Source organism: Solanum stenotomum, chromosome 11, assembly GCF_019186545.1.
Source record: "Solanum stenotomum isolate F172 chromosome 11, ASM1918654v1, whole genome shotgun sequence".
NCBI classification, from domain to species: Eukaryota; Viridiplantae; Streptophyta; class Magnoliopsida; order Solanales; family Solanaceae; genus Solanum; species Solanum stenotomum.
Window position 1 is genome coordinate 6,282,253 of NC_064292.1, and position 21,518 is coordinate 6,303,770.

The window sequence follows — 21,518 nt, forward strand, 5'->3', positions numbered from 1 at the left end:
ATTGTATATTCTGCTATATAGGGGTTTTCACTGTATAGGGTTATATTGTAAATGACCCATATATAGGGTGTACACGGTTTGAATAAAATCAATTTAAATCGAACCAAATCTATTTAATTTGGGTTTGAGTATGGGTTTAGTTTGGTTATAGATTTTTAAAAATTGATAGGATTTGATTAAGGTTTTGATTTTATACGGAAGGAATATATATAAAAAAAAAAAATTGAGTGAAAATGTGACTAACTGAGAGTAAAAACACGTTTTTGAAATTTTATGATCAAATATTAATTTATATAGGTGAATATTGTATATTCTGCTATATAGGGGTTTTCACTGTATAGGGTTATTTTAGTAAATGACCCATATATAAGGTGTTCACGGTTTGAATAAAATCAATTCAAATCTATATAATTTGGGTTTGAGTATGGGTTTGGTTTGGTTATAGATTTTTAAAAATTGATAGGATTTGATTAAGGTTTTGATTTTGTCAAAAAAAAAAATCGAAGAAATAATCGAAATGGACCGATAAACTATATACACATATTTTATTATTATACATGCATGATATATTATTTTAATAAATAATTTTAAATATCTTCTATATGTTTTCATCAAAATTATTTTAATTTATTTATGAAAGTAAAAACGTGCAAGACGAGAACATTTATCTTATTGGTTTTTTGTATATGAATGTCTATAACAATTCTTGGAGGGACTAGGAATGTCATTGTCTCTTCTTTCTAGGCCAAAATGATGAATTTTGAAGCTTTATTTACCGTAAATTAAGTGATAGAAAGTTCTGTAATGTTAGTCGTACTAACTATTTTTCGTTTTGTATGAATTGTCGTCTTTTTTTCCTCTTTTGAATGAACCATTTTTTAATTTTCGTGTATGCTTAATAATCGAATAACGGAACCAAACCAAATTGTAACAATCAAACCGATAAATGGATATTATATTTGATTTGGTTTGATTTTTGATAATTTTAAAACTGATTAAATTGGTTTTGATTTTGACCAATAACCGACCCAAATTGACCCGTGAACGCCCATACTGCTATAGATATATTATCACAATTAAAAGTCACTATATTTTCATTGAAATTTTCGACTGAAAAATGTTTAGTGACTATTTTTATAAATATTTTGATTGAATTAAGTGAGAATAGAAAAATAGTCTTTACATGGAAAAATTAGAAAGCTTCTCAAGAGAAGTAATGAAAATACCCCTAAACTTTGTGTAAATTGTTAGTTTCGTTCTCGAACTATTGTCAGTCTTAAAAACACCTCTCTACTTGACTAACAAAACTTAGATGCACTTTTAATCTGCCACGTAACCTAGCAAGTGGTCTCAAACACTTGTAGGAGCATGAGACTCCTAATAAAAAGTCAAGATAAATGTTAAAAACACCCCTAAACTTGGCGAGACTTTAGGAGTGTATTTCACTCATGTTGCAAGATCGTAGGGTATATTTAAGTAGTTCAGTTAGTCAAGTAAAAAAGTGTTTTTAAGGTTGTTAATAATTCAGTGATGAAACTAATAATTCGCGCCGAGTTTAGGAGTGTTTTTAGTACTTTTCTCAAAGTTTCTCATTATTTCATTGAGAATTTGTTTCTCACCATGAATTTTTCCAGTGAATTGGTTAGGTGAAAAATAAATGAAAAAACCTTTATTTTTAATAGTGTGTAAATGATCTGATACAATATATTTCACTATTATTATGTATACCGATACAATTATTCTGTTACATTTTTTAAATCAAAATATTATTACATTTGTTTTTGGAACCCTAGGATAATCCGCAACCGCTACAACCTCTGCCATAGTCTCTACCCTTCGGGTGAGCACTCTATGGTGAACACTTTGTGCACACTGGATAAACCCCTCACTGTGTAATGGCATGTAAACCACCACAGGGAATGTAAACCACACTAGACAAGCCCTATGCGATAGGCTCGACTCAGAAGACATTTAGGGGGGATCGATCTCGGATCATTCGTGTGGATAATCACCCTCCAAACCAACTGAGCCATCCCAAAAGACTATTATTACATTTGTATTAAGTAAAATTTCACTATATTTCATAATTAAAGAAATTAAATTAAATGGACAATATATACAAAAGTTTCTCTTTTTCTTAATAAAACTTAATGGACCAAAATTGGTTATAAATTAAATTAAATTAAATGGGACACTCAAAACTTTAAGATCTAACCACATGATTTTACCTACACAAAGAAATAATTGTACCTCATGGCACATGCGCATGTTACACTATACAATACTAATATGCACAAGACTTAGAAATGGAGTGGGTCAAAATCTAAATATTGCCAAATTAATACTATAGGTTATCAACTTCCTACCCAACTTTTGGCATGTATCAAAGTCCACGCTTATATTTTGATTTCTCATTTGAAAGTACAATTAAATTTAAAATTTGCATTGAAAAATTTCATACGTAAGACAAATGCAGCTTTTGACAAGGACGACTCTTAGAAATAGAATATAATTTTGTGATTAGAGGAGGTGATTAGTTCGATTTTTCACCATATTCTTGGTTCGATATTTGAGAGAAAATAATGTTTCTTGGTTAAACTAGTCAACTATCTTGCAATGTGAGTTGCCAAAATTATACCAAACAGGATCAATCAATATATCTTGTGTTTCACAAATAAATTATACCAATTGATCAAAATCTATTTTTGAAATGTTAGATAAGTAAAAATGAATCGAGGGAATAATTAATATGATAACAATAAAAATACTAAAAAGATTGAGAGGTTGTTTGGATGTCATATAAAGTACATTATGAAACTTTTTAGAACAAGATGTTTGATTGGAGAATGATCTCACAAAATTAATTAGTGTTCTTTTTCTTGTAATTAGGGTCATAAATGCTACTTTTTTTTTTATATAGTAAGGGTTAAGTGTTTGGATGTCATATAAAGTATGTTATGGAACATTTTAGAACAAGATCTTTGATTGGAGTATGATCTCACAAAATCAATTACTCCACACGTTTCGTATTAGTTTATCAATTTCTTTTTTACACGTATATTAAGAAATTATAATTAATAAGATAATTTTATTAATTCATCCCTTAAAAAATTCTTGGAAATCTTACAAACAAATGTGAACACTTTCAAAAAAAATTATTTGCTAGGATAAAATAGGAAGAAATTAGTTAATGTTTTCTTGATTTAGTAAGGTGGAAAACTAATATGAGACAGCTATTAGGGCCAGAAAAATTGGCCAAAAATATAAAAACTCTATAATATTCTTTTTATTTTAAAATAAACTGAGAGATCATGATAACGACAAATGAGATGATGATTATAGATAACTATACTTTCAAGTAATGTTATATGATTTACTGTTTCAAATACTTAAAAATTGTCATATATGCAGAGGACGGAGCTAAGTAGAAATAAAAGAGTTATCCGAATTTCTTTCTATGAAAAATTACACTTTAGATTAAAAAAAAATTGTGTATCTATAAATATATAGTAAATGTTAATGCCTTTCAACTTTTTCATATATTTACTGCTTCATATTTTTTTCATATTTTGAAACTCCAAAATGAAAATTCTAACCATAACATATCATATTATGAAAAGAAAAAAATATTTTCCAAAAAAAATAATAGTTTGAATTTCTTAAAAAATAAAATAAAAAATTAAAGGACTATGGAAAGTAGAAATTGATTACGTAAATCCATGAATATGATACAAACTTTGCTATGTTCTCCAATAAATTAAAACTCGTTTTAAATACTTATAATTGTACAAGTCAATGTCAATTTAGGAGTGCTAATAACAACTCTATCCGTTCTAAAATAAAAATATATATTTCTACAATGTTTAACTATTGAAATCGATATATAATAATATATTTAGTGTAATTTTATAGTAATTGGGATGTAGAGAGGATATAAAACTGTACACAAATTTTATTACTATCTTGTGAGATAGAGAGATTATTTCTAATAGACGCTCAACTAAAAAAGAACTAAACCCCTATTAGTGTGATAAATTAAAGGGAAAAGAACAAATATACTCCCAAACTATCGTAAATGATATGCAGATACCCTCTGTCATACTTTTGGGACATTGATGCCCCCGCCGTTCAAAAACTAGAACATATATGCCCTTCACTCTAACGGAAGACTAAATAGGGACACGTGGTGCAATCTTATTCATTGATCCGATAATTAATAAATGTCGTGTCGGTGGATAAGATTATGACGTGTATGTCCGTTAGTATAAAGGGTATATATGTTCTAGTTTTTGGACGAGAGGGGCACCAATGTCCCAAAAGTATGACAGAAGTATCTGCATACCATTTACGATAGTTCATGGGTATATTTGTCCTTTTTCATAAATTAAAAGTAACAATCAGGTGTGATAAGACAAATATAAGATTTCTTTACCTTTAATTAGAAATTTTGATTTCAAATACTATTTTATTTGCTAGGATAAAATAGGAAAAAATTAAATAATATTTTCTTGATTTTTTAAGGTGGAAAACTAATATGAGACAGCTATTAGGGCCAAAAAATTTGGCCAGAAATTTAAAAAGTCTATAATATTCTTTTTATTTTAAAATAAATTGATCTTTTTCAACTTTTTAATTAAAAGATATTAAAGTTGGGTAAAAATATTCAAAAAGGTAAAATAACATAGTATGAAATATGTTATTTTACCATTCTGACCAAATTCTGGCCACAATGATTTTTCCTTTTAATAAAATGATTAACTAATACTTCCTCTGTCCCTAATTACTTGTCCCCTTTTGAATTGACACACCTATTAAGAAATCAATCAATGACATAGTGAGTTTACCATTTTACCCCTATTAATTATGAGATTGATGAAAAGTTCTGCATTTTTTAAAGTAATTAGTCATTTAATTGAGGGTATAATAGGTAAAAAAAAATTGTCCTTTCTTGATTTGTCAATAGGAACAACTATAAAAGAAAAAGTGGACAAGTAACTAGGGATAGAGGAAGTATGAAACGGAGGGAATAATGAATACCTAAATATTAGGTAAGTGCATGAATTATACAATATTAATTGTTGAAAAAAGTGAAGCCTATTCCAATTATTTTGCCTATATATACATTGGGAGATGAGTCCAAGAGTTTCATAAATCAAATACTCTCATTCTCAATATATCACTATTTTTGTTTAGTACATGAGATTAATTAGATATTAATTATCTCTAATTAAACAAGTTTTTTTACCCCTTAATTTTTTGATTACCCTCATGGAACCTTTTTTAGAAGGCAAGACTATTTTCATTACTGGTGCCACTGGTTTTCTTGCAAAGAGTACACGCACTTTCTCTTTCTCTTTACATATAATATAATTTGTTATTATAGTCTGTTTTGTCAAGTTTTCGAAATCAACTTATTTTGAAAATTTTACTTCTTATAAAAGATGCATATTAGAAAAGTGCTCTGATTTAAAATAATAACTACCATCTATTATAAATTTAAAAAGATATGTTGAGAGTGTAAATGAATTTAAATTGTCTATTTATATATGTCCTTTGATTTGTTTTTGTAATATGTAGTTCTCGTAGAGAAGATACTTCGAGTACAGCCAAATGTGAGAAAATTATTCCTTTTAGTAAGAGCTTCAGACTCAAAATCTGCCAGAAAACGTTTTAATGATGAGGTAAATCATATATATTGTTTCTTTTGATTTAATTATTCGATAGATCATTAAATTTATTTAATTTTTTTTTAAATTTCATTCGACATTTGATACTTATTTTTAGAGATCAACCAGTTCAGAATTAAAATTCAATTTTAAGACTAAAAGCTTTTCTTAATTTCTTGAAATTAGGGAAAAAGTTTTCGACAAATTTGGTTTAGGTAGATTCTGTTTAATATATTTGAACATAAATATATACTATTAAGGAATATTTTATATTAAGTCCCATGGTTTAATTTAGGTACAAAAAAGGAATATTTTATATTAAGTCCTATGGTTTAATTTAGGTAAACAACACATTCTCCATTATTTTGTTATTATGAAAGGACCTTGCCTCTTGACTTTTATTAAAAACTTAATTTATATATATATATATTATTTATTATATTAGTTTATTTTTAATACGCAAATGAAAAGACTCCTATCTATCAATTAACGTCTAAAAATGACACGGGAATTTTTCTACACATAAAATATTTGGAATTTTTACATTGAACATCAAACTATATTAAATACAATAGCTATTGTTTTGGGAATTTCTAATTCACAGCTATAGTTTCGCTCAATCTTGTTATTCGCCCGATTTGTATAAATCTAGAATTTGTAAAATTTGGTTCTTGATTGTATAAATCGAGAATTTTTGTATATGCTTACTCTAACTATTTGTATACGATTTATCAAAAAATATGATAAATTACCCTGTTTGTATATTGGCAAGTGAAACATACAAACGGAGTTCTGAAAAATTCTTAAATGTACATAATTTGTATATACCTACCCTATTTGTATATTCGCAAGCGAAATATACAAACAGATCGAAATATACAACTGCAGCCTCCATAGCAAACAAAACTATAACTATGGAGTGCAATTATCGAAACTATAGCTATAAAGCCTTATTATGTCTATTATATTTACTATTTCTGAAATTTTCTCTATATTAAATAGAGCAGAGCTAGGGATCGCAAGGATTTATTTGAATCTCCTTTGTTTATAAAATTACAATGTATATAAAAGGTCTCATAATTATTTATAACAAATGTTGGATCCTCTTGGCTTCTTTTTTATGTTTTTTCTATTTTATTTTTATTTTGAATCCTCTTAGTAAAAAATCTTGACGGAATATTTTGCGAGTTTTCACACAGGTTATGCAGACTGAATTATTTAGTGTTCTAAGAGAAAAAATAGGTGCAAATAACCTAAATTCTCTCATAGAAGAGAAAGTATTTCCAGTTGCTGGTGACATTTCATTTGAGGATTTTGGAATTGAAAATTCAGAGATGAAAGATGAAATGTTCAAAGAAATTGATATAATCATAAACTCAGCTGCAACTACTAGATTTGATGAGAGGTATATATAATATATATATATATGATTGTATTCAAATTTTTAATGCAAAACATTAATTTGATTTTTTAAACTAATAATTTTATTATTTTCCTTCTTATTGTAGATATGATATTGCAATGGATATCAATGTCCTAGGTGCCCTTAATGTCCTCAAATTTGCTAAAAGATGTGAAAATGTGAAGATAATTGTTCATGTATCCACTGGTTAGTTTTTAGATTTCTTAATAAAGGCTCCTTATGTTATTTATTTGTGGGAAAATAAATATGTGACTTTTTTTTATATTATACTCTCTTTTATCATTTTATGTGACAGTACTTTTCTTTTTAGTTTATTCAAAACAAAGGGTCATCAGCGGTAGAACTAGAGGGCAAAAGGGATTCATTCGAAATTGTATATACAGTTTGTTTTGTTTTATATAGTTGAAATTATTCTTGGTGAAAATCCTAACTTTGCGACTGAATGTCATACTTCTTTATTCAGAAATAATCTAACGTTCTAAATCATAATTTTCAAATGTTTTTTTTCTTAACTCTGTATTCAGTTGAAACATCACCATATAAATTAAAATAAAAAGAATATACATTATTATTAGGGAAAATTACCTAAATACACAACTTATTTTACCATATTCTCTAAAATATCCTACCATTTGAAAAAAGTGACAAAAAATTCCAATTTTTCTCACTCTCTCTCCTATTCTCGGATATATATATCACTCATACGCAATGAATCATGACGCGATGTATCAGGACATATGTGTCTTGTATCACCAAATGTAATGTATCGGGACGCGATGCATTGAGATATTGAGTGATGTATCGATACATGTGTGTCTTGTATCAACAAAGGTAATGTATCGGGACACGATGTTTTCGGGACGTTGAATGATGTATCGGTACAAGTGTGTCTTGTATCAACAAAGATATTGTATCGGGACGTTGAGTGATGTATTGGTACAAGTGTGTCTTATATCAACAAATGTAATGTATCGGGACGCGATGTATTGAGACGTTGAGTGATGTATCCGAAATCCTTAAATTTTAAGGGATTTTTGTAATTTGAAAAAAGAGTAGGAATATAATATAATTAGCTTTTAACACTATGAGATTTGTGAACTTTTAATTATTATTATTGCTAAAGTTTCTTGAAGAGGACTTGTCTTATCTTCTTTACTTTTTAATGTTTTGTGTCCAGTTAAATTAAGACACATAAATTAAAATAGAATAACATTATTTTCCATTTTCTATCATATGCAGCTTATGTTTGTGGAGAAGGTGAAGGAGTAATACCAGAGAAATCATTCTCTTTAGGTGAAACACTCAACAAAAACTCAAAATTAGACATTGATGTGGAAAGGAAAGTGATAGATGAAAAACTCAAGGAGCTTGAAGCTCAAAGCTTGACAACAAAGGAAGTTACAATTGCCATGAGAGATCTAGGCATTCAAAGGTTGGATATAAATAGATATTGAAAAAAAATAGTTACACTATCAGTATATTTTAACAAGTTATATATTTCTTATGTTTGATTTTTTAGGGCAAATTTGCATGGGTGGCCAAATACATATTCCTTCACAAAGGCAATGGGAGAGATGCTTTTAGGACACTATAAGGAAGATCTACAACTTGTAATAATACGACCAACGATTATTACAAGTACTTATAAAGAGCCATTTCCAGGATGGATCGAAGGAGTAAAGTAAGTAAATCACCATAATTCATAAATTCAAAATTCTGAAATACACTAATGAACAACTATTGTTACTCAAATTCTTGAGATAACACTACATCAAAAATTATCATTAGCGGCAATTAAGAAATATGTATTTTTAGCGGCAATTAGCATTCTTTGTATATGTCCCTAAAGCCATTAGCGACATTGCTTCTAATGGCACTTAACTTATGCCGGTAAAGACTTTAGCACTCTTTATTAATGTCAATATTTATTGCCACTAAAAATTGTTTTTGTTATAGTGTAATTAAAATAAAGTACAACATTTATTTAATTAAGAGGTGACTCATGATCTCTAGCTTATATCTTATGTATGTATACAATTTTGCAATTGCAGAACAGTGGATTCCTTCATTTTGGCATATGGTAAAGGAGTAATGAATTTCTGCTTTGGTGACCCAAACACAAAACTTGATATGGTATATTATTTTATTGTTTTAATTTTTTTTCCATAATTATATACGATATGCTTAAACATCACATGTTTCAAAAGTTTTATAACCACATAAATGTGTTAGCTTTTTAAGATAACAAGTTTTAAAAGTCTTCATTTTTAATAATCTTAAATTCTATGTTAGTTCAAACTGTTGTCAAGAGGTAGAGGTAGCAAACACATTAGTAGAATCTACTAATTAACTTTATCCGAACCTTTGTGTTTGTCTTAAAAAATTATTTAATATTATATAAATTATTAATTTAGAACCGAAATAACTCTCTAGAAACTAGAGAACATAAGTTTCAAATCTGTCTTACTATGTCACATAAATTAAAAACGAAAATACTATATCTCCCAAAAAAAAGAACAGAACTTTCTTATAAGTTACATACAATGCCAATTTATCAAAAATGTTTACTTTCATCCTGTCAATTACCTGTTATAGCAAATAATTTATCTTATTTTTTAAATTACATATTCCACTTTTTTATGAAGATCTAGTTATAAATATTTTTCGAGTGACCTGATAATATGAAAAAATTCTCATATTACTATGATCATACTTAAATTCTTTCCTAAATTATAGTAAGAGCTTCTTGTTTTTTTAAAAAAATATTAATCGTTTTACCAAGTACAAGTGAAGTTGAATCTCTTCCTAATTATTTTACCTCTTGAATTACAGATTCCAGGTGATATGGTTGTGAACTCGATACTTGCATCAATTATAGCACATATTGGAAATGATGAATATTATTCTTCTGAAGAATTAATATATCATATTAGTTCCTCAGGAATAAATCCCCTAAAAACTTCAGATATTCTAGCGTTCTTATTTAATTACTTCACAAAAAATCCATGGATTAGCAAAGATGGAAATATCATCAAAGTGGGGAAGCCTACACTATTTAGTAGCATGGATAGCTTTCGAAAATACATCTCAACCTATTATTGGCCATTATTAAAGGTTTGTTTTTTATAGCATAGTAATATTTTTCATCTTGATACAAATTAAATAAGATTCGTTGTGACACTTGTTTTATGCAAATTTCATATCGAAATGAGATAAAAAAGTTAGAGGTCATAAAAAAATGAATTCACTATAAATAGCACTCATGATTCATGAGCCACTTCTTACACGGCCCTATTCATAAAACTCTAGGACAATGACTATTTGTGCTTAATTAATTTCATATGTTTATAGATAGTAGAGTTGGCAAATGTATTATCATGGCGTCGTTTTGACAAAACCTACAAGGATTTGAAGAGGAAGATTGATATGGCTATACGTTTATCTGAACTCTACAAACCTTACTTGCTTTTCCATGGAAGGTATACACCAATCTTTATTTTTTTCTTTAAAATTTCTCAATTATTTTCTCCATTTCAGTACATGTGACACACTTATTTTTAATTTTTAATTTATCTAAAAGAAATAATACGATTTTGTACTTGAAAAAGTTTGACTTTATATATATTTTTTAATTATTTGATCTAAATGAGAAAATTTTAAAGTCACACAAATATTATGGTACATGTGATTACAAATTCAAAAGTTTTATAGCAAAGCCAATGCTATGCAATTGTTTAAGACTAGGAGTGAGAAAACTAATGCGTGAAGCTTAAGTTTGAGTTGATTAATAACTCGTTCATTTATTAACTGAGTCTATCTTATCCTGTTCGATTAAGCCCATTTAAAAGTTAGTTTTGTTTGATCTAAATGTATACCACCTATTGAACTATGAAAAAATTTGTCAAAATTTTGGTAAAATTGATCAAGGTGGATTATCACTCAATATTTAGCCCATCTTGACCTAATACATATTAGCCCAAACGATATTTCAGCAGATCAAGACTTATTTATTATTTATTAACTCAATCAATTTTAATCTGTNTTGAAGAGGAAGATTGATATGGCTATACGTTTATCTGAACTCTACAAACCTTACTTGCTTTTTCATGGAAGGTATACGTCAATCTTTATTTTTTTCTTTAAATTTCTCAATTATTTTCTCCGTTTCAGTACATGTTACACATTTATTTTTAATTTATTTAAAAGAAATAATACAATTTTGTACTTGAAAAAGTTTGACTTTATATATATTTTCTATTATTTGATATAAATGAGAAAATTTTAAAGTCACACAAATATTATGGTATATGTGATTACAAATCCAAAAGTTTTATAGCAAAGCGCAAATGCTATGCAATGTTTAAGACTAGGAGTGAGAAAACTACCGCGTGAAAATATAATAAGGTCATGCTTAAGTTTGAGTTGATTAATAACTTGTTCATTTATTAACTGAGTCTATCTTATCCTGTTCGATTAAGCTCATTTAAAAGTTGGATTTGTTTGATCTAAATGTATACCACACATATTGAACCATGAAAAAATTGATTATTTAGCCCATCTTGACCTAATACATATTAGCCCAAACGACATTTCAGCGGATCAAGACCTATTTATTATTTATTTATTAACTCAATCAATTTTAATCTGTCTAAACTTAACCTACTCCCCTCTCCCCCCCNCCCCCCCCCCCCCGATACTCTTATTTAAGTTATAAATTTCAAAAATTATACTTACTTCTAAACTTTTTTTTATTAGCTTTGATGATGCTAATACTAAGAGATTGAGAATGACAATGAAAGAACACAAGATGGATGGTGTGCTCAACTTTGATCCAAGTTGCATCAAATGGGAAGATTATTTCATGAACACTCACCTTCCTGGAGCTGTCAAGCACATTTTCTAGGAATTATATATTAATTAATTAATTAATTGATTCTTCTTCATCATATTATATAAGAATGATGTATTGTTTGCAATAAAAAATTGTTTTACAAAAAGTAGTGTTGTTTTCCTTCCTTTTTTTTTTTTTTTTATGTATAAAGATGAATTAATTCGTTTATTTTTTCTATTTATTTTTCTCCTACTTTTTATTTATCTCTTTTTTCCTCTTTTATTGGTTATTTTTCCTTTTAATAGCAGATATATCCTTCGTTACTAATATTCATGAACGATACTTTCAAATACTTTTAGAATTTATTTAGATCTTTTCCGTTGAAAAAAAAAAAGACGAGGTTCAATTTTTTCATTTGGAGAGAGATGGAGTTAGTTTGGTTTTCGGGTTGTTAGGTCCAATATGCATGTATATTAATGGGCCAACCACTTATTGGGATAAGGAATTAATCTAGGGCTCTAAAAGGTTTGGACCACTCTTTCTCTTCATTTGGGCCAACTTATTCATAAATATAAAATATTTATCCGTATCGAGTGTTTGACACTTATGCCCTTATTCTATAATATTATTATTATTCAGTAATTTTGATTCAAACTTTTTGTATGTATCACATATATAAATGCAAATAATAGATCTCGTTTCCTCTTTGAAGCTAGCCCATGGCCTGATTCCTATTTTCCTATTAGTTTTTTTTCCCATTTGAAGTTGCATTCTTAGTTTAATTNTCTTTTATTGGTTAATTTTATTTTTCCTTTTAATAGCAGATATATCCTTTGTTACTAATATTCATGAACGATACTTTCGAATACTTTTAGAATTTATTTAGATCTTTTCCGTTGAAAAAAAATGACGAGGTTCAATTTTTCATTTGGAGAGAGATGGATCACTTATTGGGCTAAGGAATTATTCTAGGGCTCTAAATGGTTTGGACCACTCTCTCTTCATTTGGGCCGACTTATTCATAAATATTCATCTGTATCGAGTGTTTGACACTTATGCCCTTATTCTATAATATTATTATTATTCAGTAATTTTGATTCAAACTTTTTGTATGTATCACATATATAAATGCAAATAATAGATCTCGTTTCCTCTTTGAAGCTAGCCCATGGCCTGATTCCTATTTTCCTATTAGTTTTTTTTCCCATTTGAAGTTGCATTCTTAGTTTAATTTCAACTCTCACATGTGTTTCATGGAAAATGTTTTTTTAAAAAAAAATAAAATAAGTGGACTTTAATGATGTTATGAGTGTTCAAATACCAAATAAAGGGTAACATAGTTAAAACCTCTCTTAATTAATGATTCATTATGTTAGTGACATGTAAGAAGAATAATGGCAGATAATTTGAGACGGGGAGCATGTATATATATGAATGAAAATGTAAGTTGAAGCTTTCTCCGTTAATCTTTACTTGTCTTCTATATTAGAAATATATGTTCATTTTTACTCGTTCAATTTTAAAAATCAATATATAATTTATCACTTAATTTTTAATTTATCCTTATTATTAACTAAATAATAGTCATTTTCTCAATACATTTTTAAGATATTGAATTTATTATATTTAATAATTTAAAGGGTGATATATATAGTATAATTTATTATTTTATTTATTGTTCGATCCTTAAAATAAAGATTAGATTGTGAAAATAAAATAAAATTATTTTTCCTATAATATAGAGGGAAAAAAATTAATGAGAGCTGTCGGCAAGAAAGTTGAATATTAGAACATAAAATTAAACAAGCCAAATATGAACTAAATTGACCACACATAAATGTTGTTAAATGGCGGGTTGCCTAAAATTGATCCAAAATTGATGGATTTTACCATACATGCTCTTTGCTGAAATATTTTTGTTGTTTTTAATTTATACGATTCAACTGCAATTTTTATCAATTTTTTTTCGTAGCGAGATTTATAAGTATTTTTAGTGATCTTTTTAATATATTATGTTACTATTATTTGTTATTATAATTGGTTGAGGCAGATGGTAATTAGTTATCTATTATAATCCAATGTGATTGTAATGACTCATTTAGTCGTTTTGAGTACTAGAGCTTTTTATTGCATAAAAGACTCTTTCAATAGATTCTAAATGAATGTTTTGGACTATTCGTAACTATATTATTAAATTAAAGAATTGAAAGGTGCAAAGTTGATTGGTCAAATTGGGGGTAAGATAAAACATATAATGTTTGAAAGGTTAGGTTGCTGTAATAATAATTATATATGGGTGTACTTGGATAATGAATTAGAAGGACGATATGACAACTTCTGTATATTAAAATGGTGGGGATAAATTATTGTGGGTTTGTCTGGGTAATGACAGTAACATAATTGAGGAATAATTATGGCATAGTACTGGTCAAGAATTGAAAGTTAATGATTATACTATGTCGTGTAGGAAATTGTTACGTAGTTGAGAAGAATGGAGATATACTACAGTGATTAGATAAATATTGGTTGGTTGTTTTTGTTAGTGTTGATGTATTAAAAATTGTATGGAAAGCGTGGTTAGTCATTAATGTGGCATTATTGTACGACTTCTTAATGACCAATTAATGAATGATTGACAATTGAGTTAGTTATTACCATCATATAGTAATAGTGAAGTTGGCAACATACTCCAGTGAAGTGTAGTTTACACAATTGATCGAATAGGTCAAGTTATTACTTATGGCATAGGTGTTAAGAGTTAGCATGGTTCTTGTCACTGGTTCATCACCAGTTAGCTTCCATTTTTAATTAATATTATTTTATTATCATAATATAAGGTAAGTTGTAATATATTGAGATAGGTTATTAAATATTATATTATTCGAATATCGTTAAAGTTATGCCAATTGGAGGAATTAAGACTTACCTTTAGGTTTGAACTTTAGGAAATTGATTATAGAATTAGGTGAGTTTTTGGGTCTAAGCTTAGACATAGAATAATATAAATGTTTGTACCTTCATTAACTTACAAATTATGCATATATACTTGATAGATTGGAAAGGTTCGGAGGCATTGAGGAAAGGAAAAGCATTGGAGAAGTAGCTTGCTTGACTTCGGTTCTTCGGTGGAGGTAGGTTATGGTTTATTCTATTTGATAGATAGACTCTTAATAGTGATTGATATGCATTGAATGATATTTTGAAGTTCTCTATGTACTTGATTGTGTGATTGTGTAACTTGGTTGTGTGGTTTGTGATTGGTCTGAAATCCTGAGACCGTGGAATTTATAATCTTGAACCCTCTCTATCGAAGTGATGCCTTGAATAAAGAAGGCTTGATGAAATATTGTTAATGAATTGAAAAGTGGTGATAATAAATGATAAATTAATGATATTATTGGATCAGAGTGTCACGTTCCGACACGATATAATTGGATCGGAGTATCACGTTCCGACATGATAACATTAAAGGAAAAAGATATTGAATTAACTTAATGTACTTAATCTCAAAGAACTAAATCCCAAATTAGTTTGGTTTGGAGGCATGAGTCCTCATGTGTGATCTTGATATTGTTGACTAATTACATACTTACTTTAGTGTTGTTGACACTGATTCATGTGTTTGTTGCTTGCCACCTGCTAAGTGTCATAGTTGATTTTATACTATTATTCATTACATATTAGTTTCTATTTTGGGTTGGCCGATGATATCTACTCAGTACATGTTGCCCTGTACTGAGCCCTACTTGTGTTTTTATTTGTTTTCTTTTTGTGGAGTGCAGCGAGTGTATCAGTGACTTCGACTCGCCCTCAGCTCTAGCAAGTCTCCAGCACATCATGTTCCAGGGTGAGCTATTCATTCCAGCTCGTGTTGGATTCTCTTGGTCATGGCATGATGTTCTTAGTTTTCGGACATAGACTATTTTATTCTTTTATTTTGGTGTCTTTAATACTCTTAGACTTAGTATTTGAAGACTAGATATCCTTGATGTGATGACTTTCAGATTTTGGGGATAATAAGTGTTAGACTTTAGAGGTTTATTTGATTGATTACTTTAATAAGTTTTGAGCTTCCGCATTATTGTTGTTGTTGTTATTCGTAGTTGAATTATTGATATATGTTTGGGTTTGGATTCCTTGGTTCGCCCACTTAGGAGGTTAGGTGTGGGTGCAATGTAATGACTCATTTTGGGTCGTGACATAGACCGATAAATTATATACATATATTTTATTATTATGCATGCATGATATATTATTTTAATAAATAATTTTAATATCTTATATATATTTTCATCAAAATCATTTTTAATTTATTTATGAAAGTAAAAACGTGCATGACGAGAACATTTATCTTATTGGTTTTATGTATATGAATGTCTATGACAATTCTTGGAGGGACTAGGAATGTCATTGTCTCTTCTTTCTAGGCCAAAATGGTGAATTTTGAAATTTTATTTACTGTAAATTAAGTGATAGGAAGTTCTGTAATGTTAGTTGTACTAGCTATTTCTCGTTTTGTATGAATTGTTGTCTTTTTTTCCTCTTTTGAATGAACCATTTTTTAATTTTCGTGTATGCTTAATAATCGAATAACGAAACCAAACCAAACCGTAACAACCAAATCGATAAATGGATATTATATTTGATTTGGTTTGGTTTGATTTTGATAATTTAAAAACTGATTAAATTTGTTTGTTTTTATTTTGACCAATAACCGATTCAAATCGACCCATGAAAATACCCCTAAACTTTGCGTAAATTATTAATTTTGTCCCCGAACTATTGTCAGTCTTAAAAAAAAACTCTCTACTTGTAATGATCCGAACCGTTGTTATTTAAGAAAGGGAAAACGTCGGGGAAATGCTGGTGCCACTGTCCCGCCAGAGCAGTGATGAGTCCATAATTTGGACTCTTTTAGGGCTTTATTTTGATAGATTTAGTGTCCTCAAATGCATATTTTGTCTTAATAACTGATGTAAATCCTTGAGTTTCAGGTATTTGGAGTTAGAGACAAAGCATGGACACTATGGAGCAAAAAGAAACAAGGCAGCTGAAAGAACGAAGAAAACAAGGCCAGAGGATCGCCTAAGCCATTGGGCGAGTCACCAAATGGCCTTGGTCTCGCCCAATATTTCAGTGTGCCAAGCCCTGAAGGACAAAATCAAATAGGCGATAGAAAAGAGCAGTCGGCAAGTCGCCGAACGGGTCTGCGAGTCAGTGTCATATCGGCCAAAGTTACAAAACTTGAAGTTGCTGAAGGACAATGCAGAAAGGCGATAAACCAGACCAAAGGGCGGATCACCGAGTGGATCGGCGATTCAGACTAACTGCGCCGAGTGATCCTTCACAGCATAATTTTTGACAACTATAAATACCTGTTTGAATTTTTAGTTTAGTATCAAGTTTTACATTTTAGAAATGAGTTGTGAGTTGTGAGAATTACTCAGTTTTTAGAACTCAGTTTTTGGAGACGATTTTCTTTAGCTTTGAAGAGTCGAAGATTTTCATTTCCGAAGCAATTGGAAGTGGGTATTGAAGATTCTTCATCCTTGACGTGTGTACAGACAATATTTATCGTACCCATTTGATGGAAACACTTTTCGGTATCGATTTCTTTCTATTTACTATGTTTAGCTAAAACCCTAATTCTTAGAGTGTGATTTTGTGAATATGGGTTAAATTTACTGTTGGGTATTACTTATTGATTGTTTATTCGCTGTTTAGAGGTGATTTGATTCAGTAGTTGTGTTTGAATTAAATGGGGTTTAGTTGCAAATACAACTTTATCTTCGTATTTTTGACTTGCTCGAGAGAGAAGTTTTAAAGCCAAAACTACTGAATCGATAGTTTGTGGTTATTGGGTTGTCGTGGGTTCAGCTCGGGAGAGTGAATCCTAAACTCTCTCCCGCACATTCAGCTCGAGAGAGTGAATGGACTAAGGCAAATGTTGTGCTTCATTGCCGCTTATCGGTGTTCGAGAGAAACCAGGTTGTCGTGGGTTCAGCTCGGGAGAGCGAATCCTAAACTCTCTCCCACACATTCAGCTCGAGAGAGTGAATGGACTAAGGCAAATGTCATGCTTCATTGCCGCTTATCGGTGTTCGAGAGAAACCAATTTGATTCAAGGTAAATTGTTCGAGAGAAAATTTGCCCCCACTAAAGTCTAGCCTAGTTACCATTTTGCAGCGAGTTACAATCAATAACATTTACCCGGTTGTATATTTTAGCCCATATTCCTATCACATCCCAAGAATTCCGTCTCCATATTTGCATTTTCGTTTTAGTTGTCATTTTAGTTGATAATTTCTTACAAAACCCCATTTGATAGTTGACACTTGTGTCACCCCTTAATTTATCATGTTTTTCTTCGTAAATGTCTATAGCTATGATTAACTTCAACACCTTTTTGCTTTTCTATTGATTCTCAACTTCAAACTGCTCCCTAGGGACTCGACCCCAACTCACTAGTCTTAGTATTGGGTTAAGCGCCTAGATACGTCAAGTCCAAAATGGCGCCGTTGCCGGAGAGTGGTGCTAATTGAGAATTTTTAGTTCAGTTGAAATTTGTTCTTGTTAGTTATAGTGACACTCACTTAATTTTTAGTTGCCTAAAATTGATCCAAAATTGATGGATTGTATCATACATGCTCTTTGCTGAAATATTTTTGTTGTTTTTAATTTATACGATTAGACTGCAATTTTTATCAAAAAATTTTCGTAGTGAGATTTATAAGTATTTTTAGTGATTTTTGTTTTATATTATGTTACTATTATTTGTTATTATAGTTGGTTGAGGCGGATGGTAATGAGTTATCTATTATGGTCCAATGTGATTAATTGAATATAGTGATAGTTTGAGATTTTATAGCACATACATGTAAATTGGGGTGTGAACTATTGAGATTAAATTGAAAAATTAAATGAAATTGAATTGACTTTTAATTTGGATTGATTTTGGATTAAGAATTTAGTTTGTAGTTTGATTTATTAGTTTGGTTTCGGAATTAGAAAATAAAAAAATATATTTATATATATATTATTAATTATATAAAATTTAGGTTTAGAATTAAGTTGGAGTTCACCACTTTGGTTCCTTTTTACTTATTATCTTTCATTATGATTTAGTTTATATTTTAGGTTTGGACATCTATAATTGATATACTTTTAAGTGTGTTTTAAGTTTTACTTGCGATTTAAATTAGAAAGTATATTTAAGAGATTCAATATTATTACTTCTCATTGTATATTTTCTTTTTCAAATTACAAATATAACTTTAATTATGTTATTAATTATTGACATAGCCAAATTGAAAAAAAATAAATATATATTTCGATTCAGATTGTGCTACACTTTTTCAAAATCAAAAATTGAAAAATCCAAACTGAATAAGACAAAATCAAACTAAAAAAACAAATGCATACCCCTACGCGTAGATATAATAATCATCCTCTAAATACAATTAAACAAAAATAAAAAAAAATAAAAAAAATATATATATATACGTATGAATACATTTATTAAGCATGCAAATACACTTATTAATAACACGTAATACAATATATTTTACTATTATTATGGCAGATATTATGTATTCCATTATAGGGTATTATTACATGCACGAATACAATTATTCCGCTTTGTTTTGAAATTATAATATTACTACATTTGCATAAACAAAATTTCGCTAAATTTTCTAATTAAAGAAAAAACTATAACTATATACGAAATTTCTCTTATTTTTTTGTTTTCTTCTTTAATAAAGCTTAATGGACCAAAAATTGATAAGAAATTAAATTAAATGGGACACACAACTTTAAAAACTCACATGATTTTACCTACACAAATAAATAATTGGACCTCCTGACACATGGGCATGTTACCTTTTTTATTTTTTTATTTTTCGTTCAGTGTTCGATGTCCATATTAAAATCCAATTAAATATGAATTTGTATAGAAAAATTTTATATTAAGGGGTAAAGTGCTCCCTAACAAAGGTGACTCTCTATCAAAGAAAACTCAAACCAATCTCCCAAAACCTCTAATTAAGAATAAAAGAGTATTTACCACTCTACTACTGTCCTCGTCGGTGACACACGGGCTTGTTACAAGACAAAATGGAGTGGGTCAAAATCTAAATATGACCAAACTTTTGGCTAAATTAATACTATTGGTTATCAACTTTCTATCCAACTTTTAGGCGGTGTATCAAGGTCCACGCTTATATTTTGTTTTCATATTAGATAATGTTCGATATCTGTATTGAGATATAATTAAATGGAAATTATGTTTTAAAAAAATCATATTGAGAATAGGTGTTTGATATCTATATTAGGATATAATCAAATTTAATTTGTGTAAAAATACATTTATATTGAAGGACACTCTTAGATATAGAATACAATTTTGTACTTAGAGGAGGTGATTGGTTTGATTCTATGACTATATATATTATTTATGATTTAAGTTTACTATTCGAGCAATCTCTTTTTGTTAAAAATAAAATTTATGTCTAGCGAGACATAAACTCTTTAAAAATACGAAGTATTACATATATTCTTTATAATGCAAACATATAAACTTATATGCCCAAAAAAACAAGTTATTTATGTTTGCTATATGAGTTACCAAAATCATACCAAACAGGATCAATCAATATATCTTGTGTTCACAAATAAATTCTACTAATTGACCAAAAAAATAAATGTTTTCCACATGACCAACAAATACAGGGAATCTCTACCAATTTAAGATAATCTTATTCAAATGAGTTTTATGCATGTACGGTGTCAAATAATTCATATCAATAGGTCATTTATACGGATAAAATCTTACCGCAAGATTTATTTTTTGGGTCCACTAAAAATCCATATATGGCACGTTTAACCCCTTGAAGGGCTTGACTCTTGTGGGATGGGATGTGCTCAGCCGCCTCCAACTGTTTCTGTAGGTCAGACAACTTCCTTAAGTCAGCAGACATCATATTGATCTCTCTACTGCTCCCGCAAACAGTAATGTGTCGATTCCCATTGATCGGTTAAATCATGATTTGAACTTTATGAATTCTGATTAAATTTCAAAATGATAATATAAGGGAATTAGTAATTGAATCCTATAAATTGTATTTTGCACATATTTTATTATAAATACAAAATTTGAACATTGATTCGACGAAACCGCTTGCATCAACTTCTAGTTTAAAAAAAGATGGTAACAAATAATCTACTCCCTCTGTTCCTAATTACCAGTCCACTTTTCCTTTTATAGTTGTCCCTAATTATTTGTCCATTTTGACAAATTAAGAGAGGACAATTTTTTTTACCTATTATACCCTCAATTAAATGACTAATCACTTTTAAAAATGCAGAACTTTTCATCCACTTTATAATTAATAGGGGTAAAATGGTAAAACTCACTATGTCATTAATTGATTTCTTAATAGGTGTGACAATTCAAAAGTGGACAAGTAATTAGGGACAGAGGGAGTATCTTATTTTTAAAAATGTAAATCTCACAATTTTAGAAGATTTACCTGTAGTTATTTTTTGAATAATCAGATAGCATAAAATTATAATTACATTGACGATATATATATAACTT

At 29.0% G+C, this 21,518-nt stretch overlaps 1 protein-coding gene across 1 annotated transcript; it reads left to right on the forward strand.

Moving 5' to 3' along the window:
- The first annotated feature begins 5,151 nt into the window (after window positions 1-5,151).
- Window positions 5,152-12,056, forward strand: LOC125844097 (fatty acyl-CoA reductase 1-like). Its single transcript, XM_049523342.1, has 10 exons — window positions 5,152-5,332; window positions 5,578-5,681; window positions 6,866-7,071; window positions 7,175-7,275; window positions 8,329-8,521; window positions 8,609-8,770; window positions 9,141-9,222; window positions 9,922-10,203; window positions 10,441-10,568; window positions 11,845-12,056. The coding sequence occupies exons 1-10, from the start codon at window positions 5,269-5,271 to the stop codon at window positions 11,990-11,992; spliced, it is 1,470 nt and encodes a 489-aa protein (XP_049379299.1). The 5' UTR covers window positions 5,152-5,268; the 3' UTR covers window positions 11,993-12,056.
- Window positions 12,057-21,518: the final 9,462 nt, after the last annotated feature.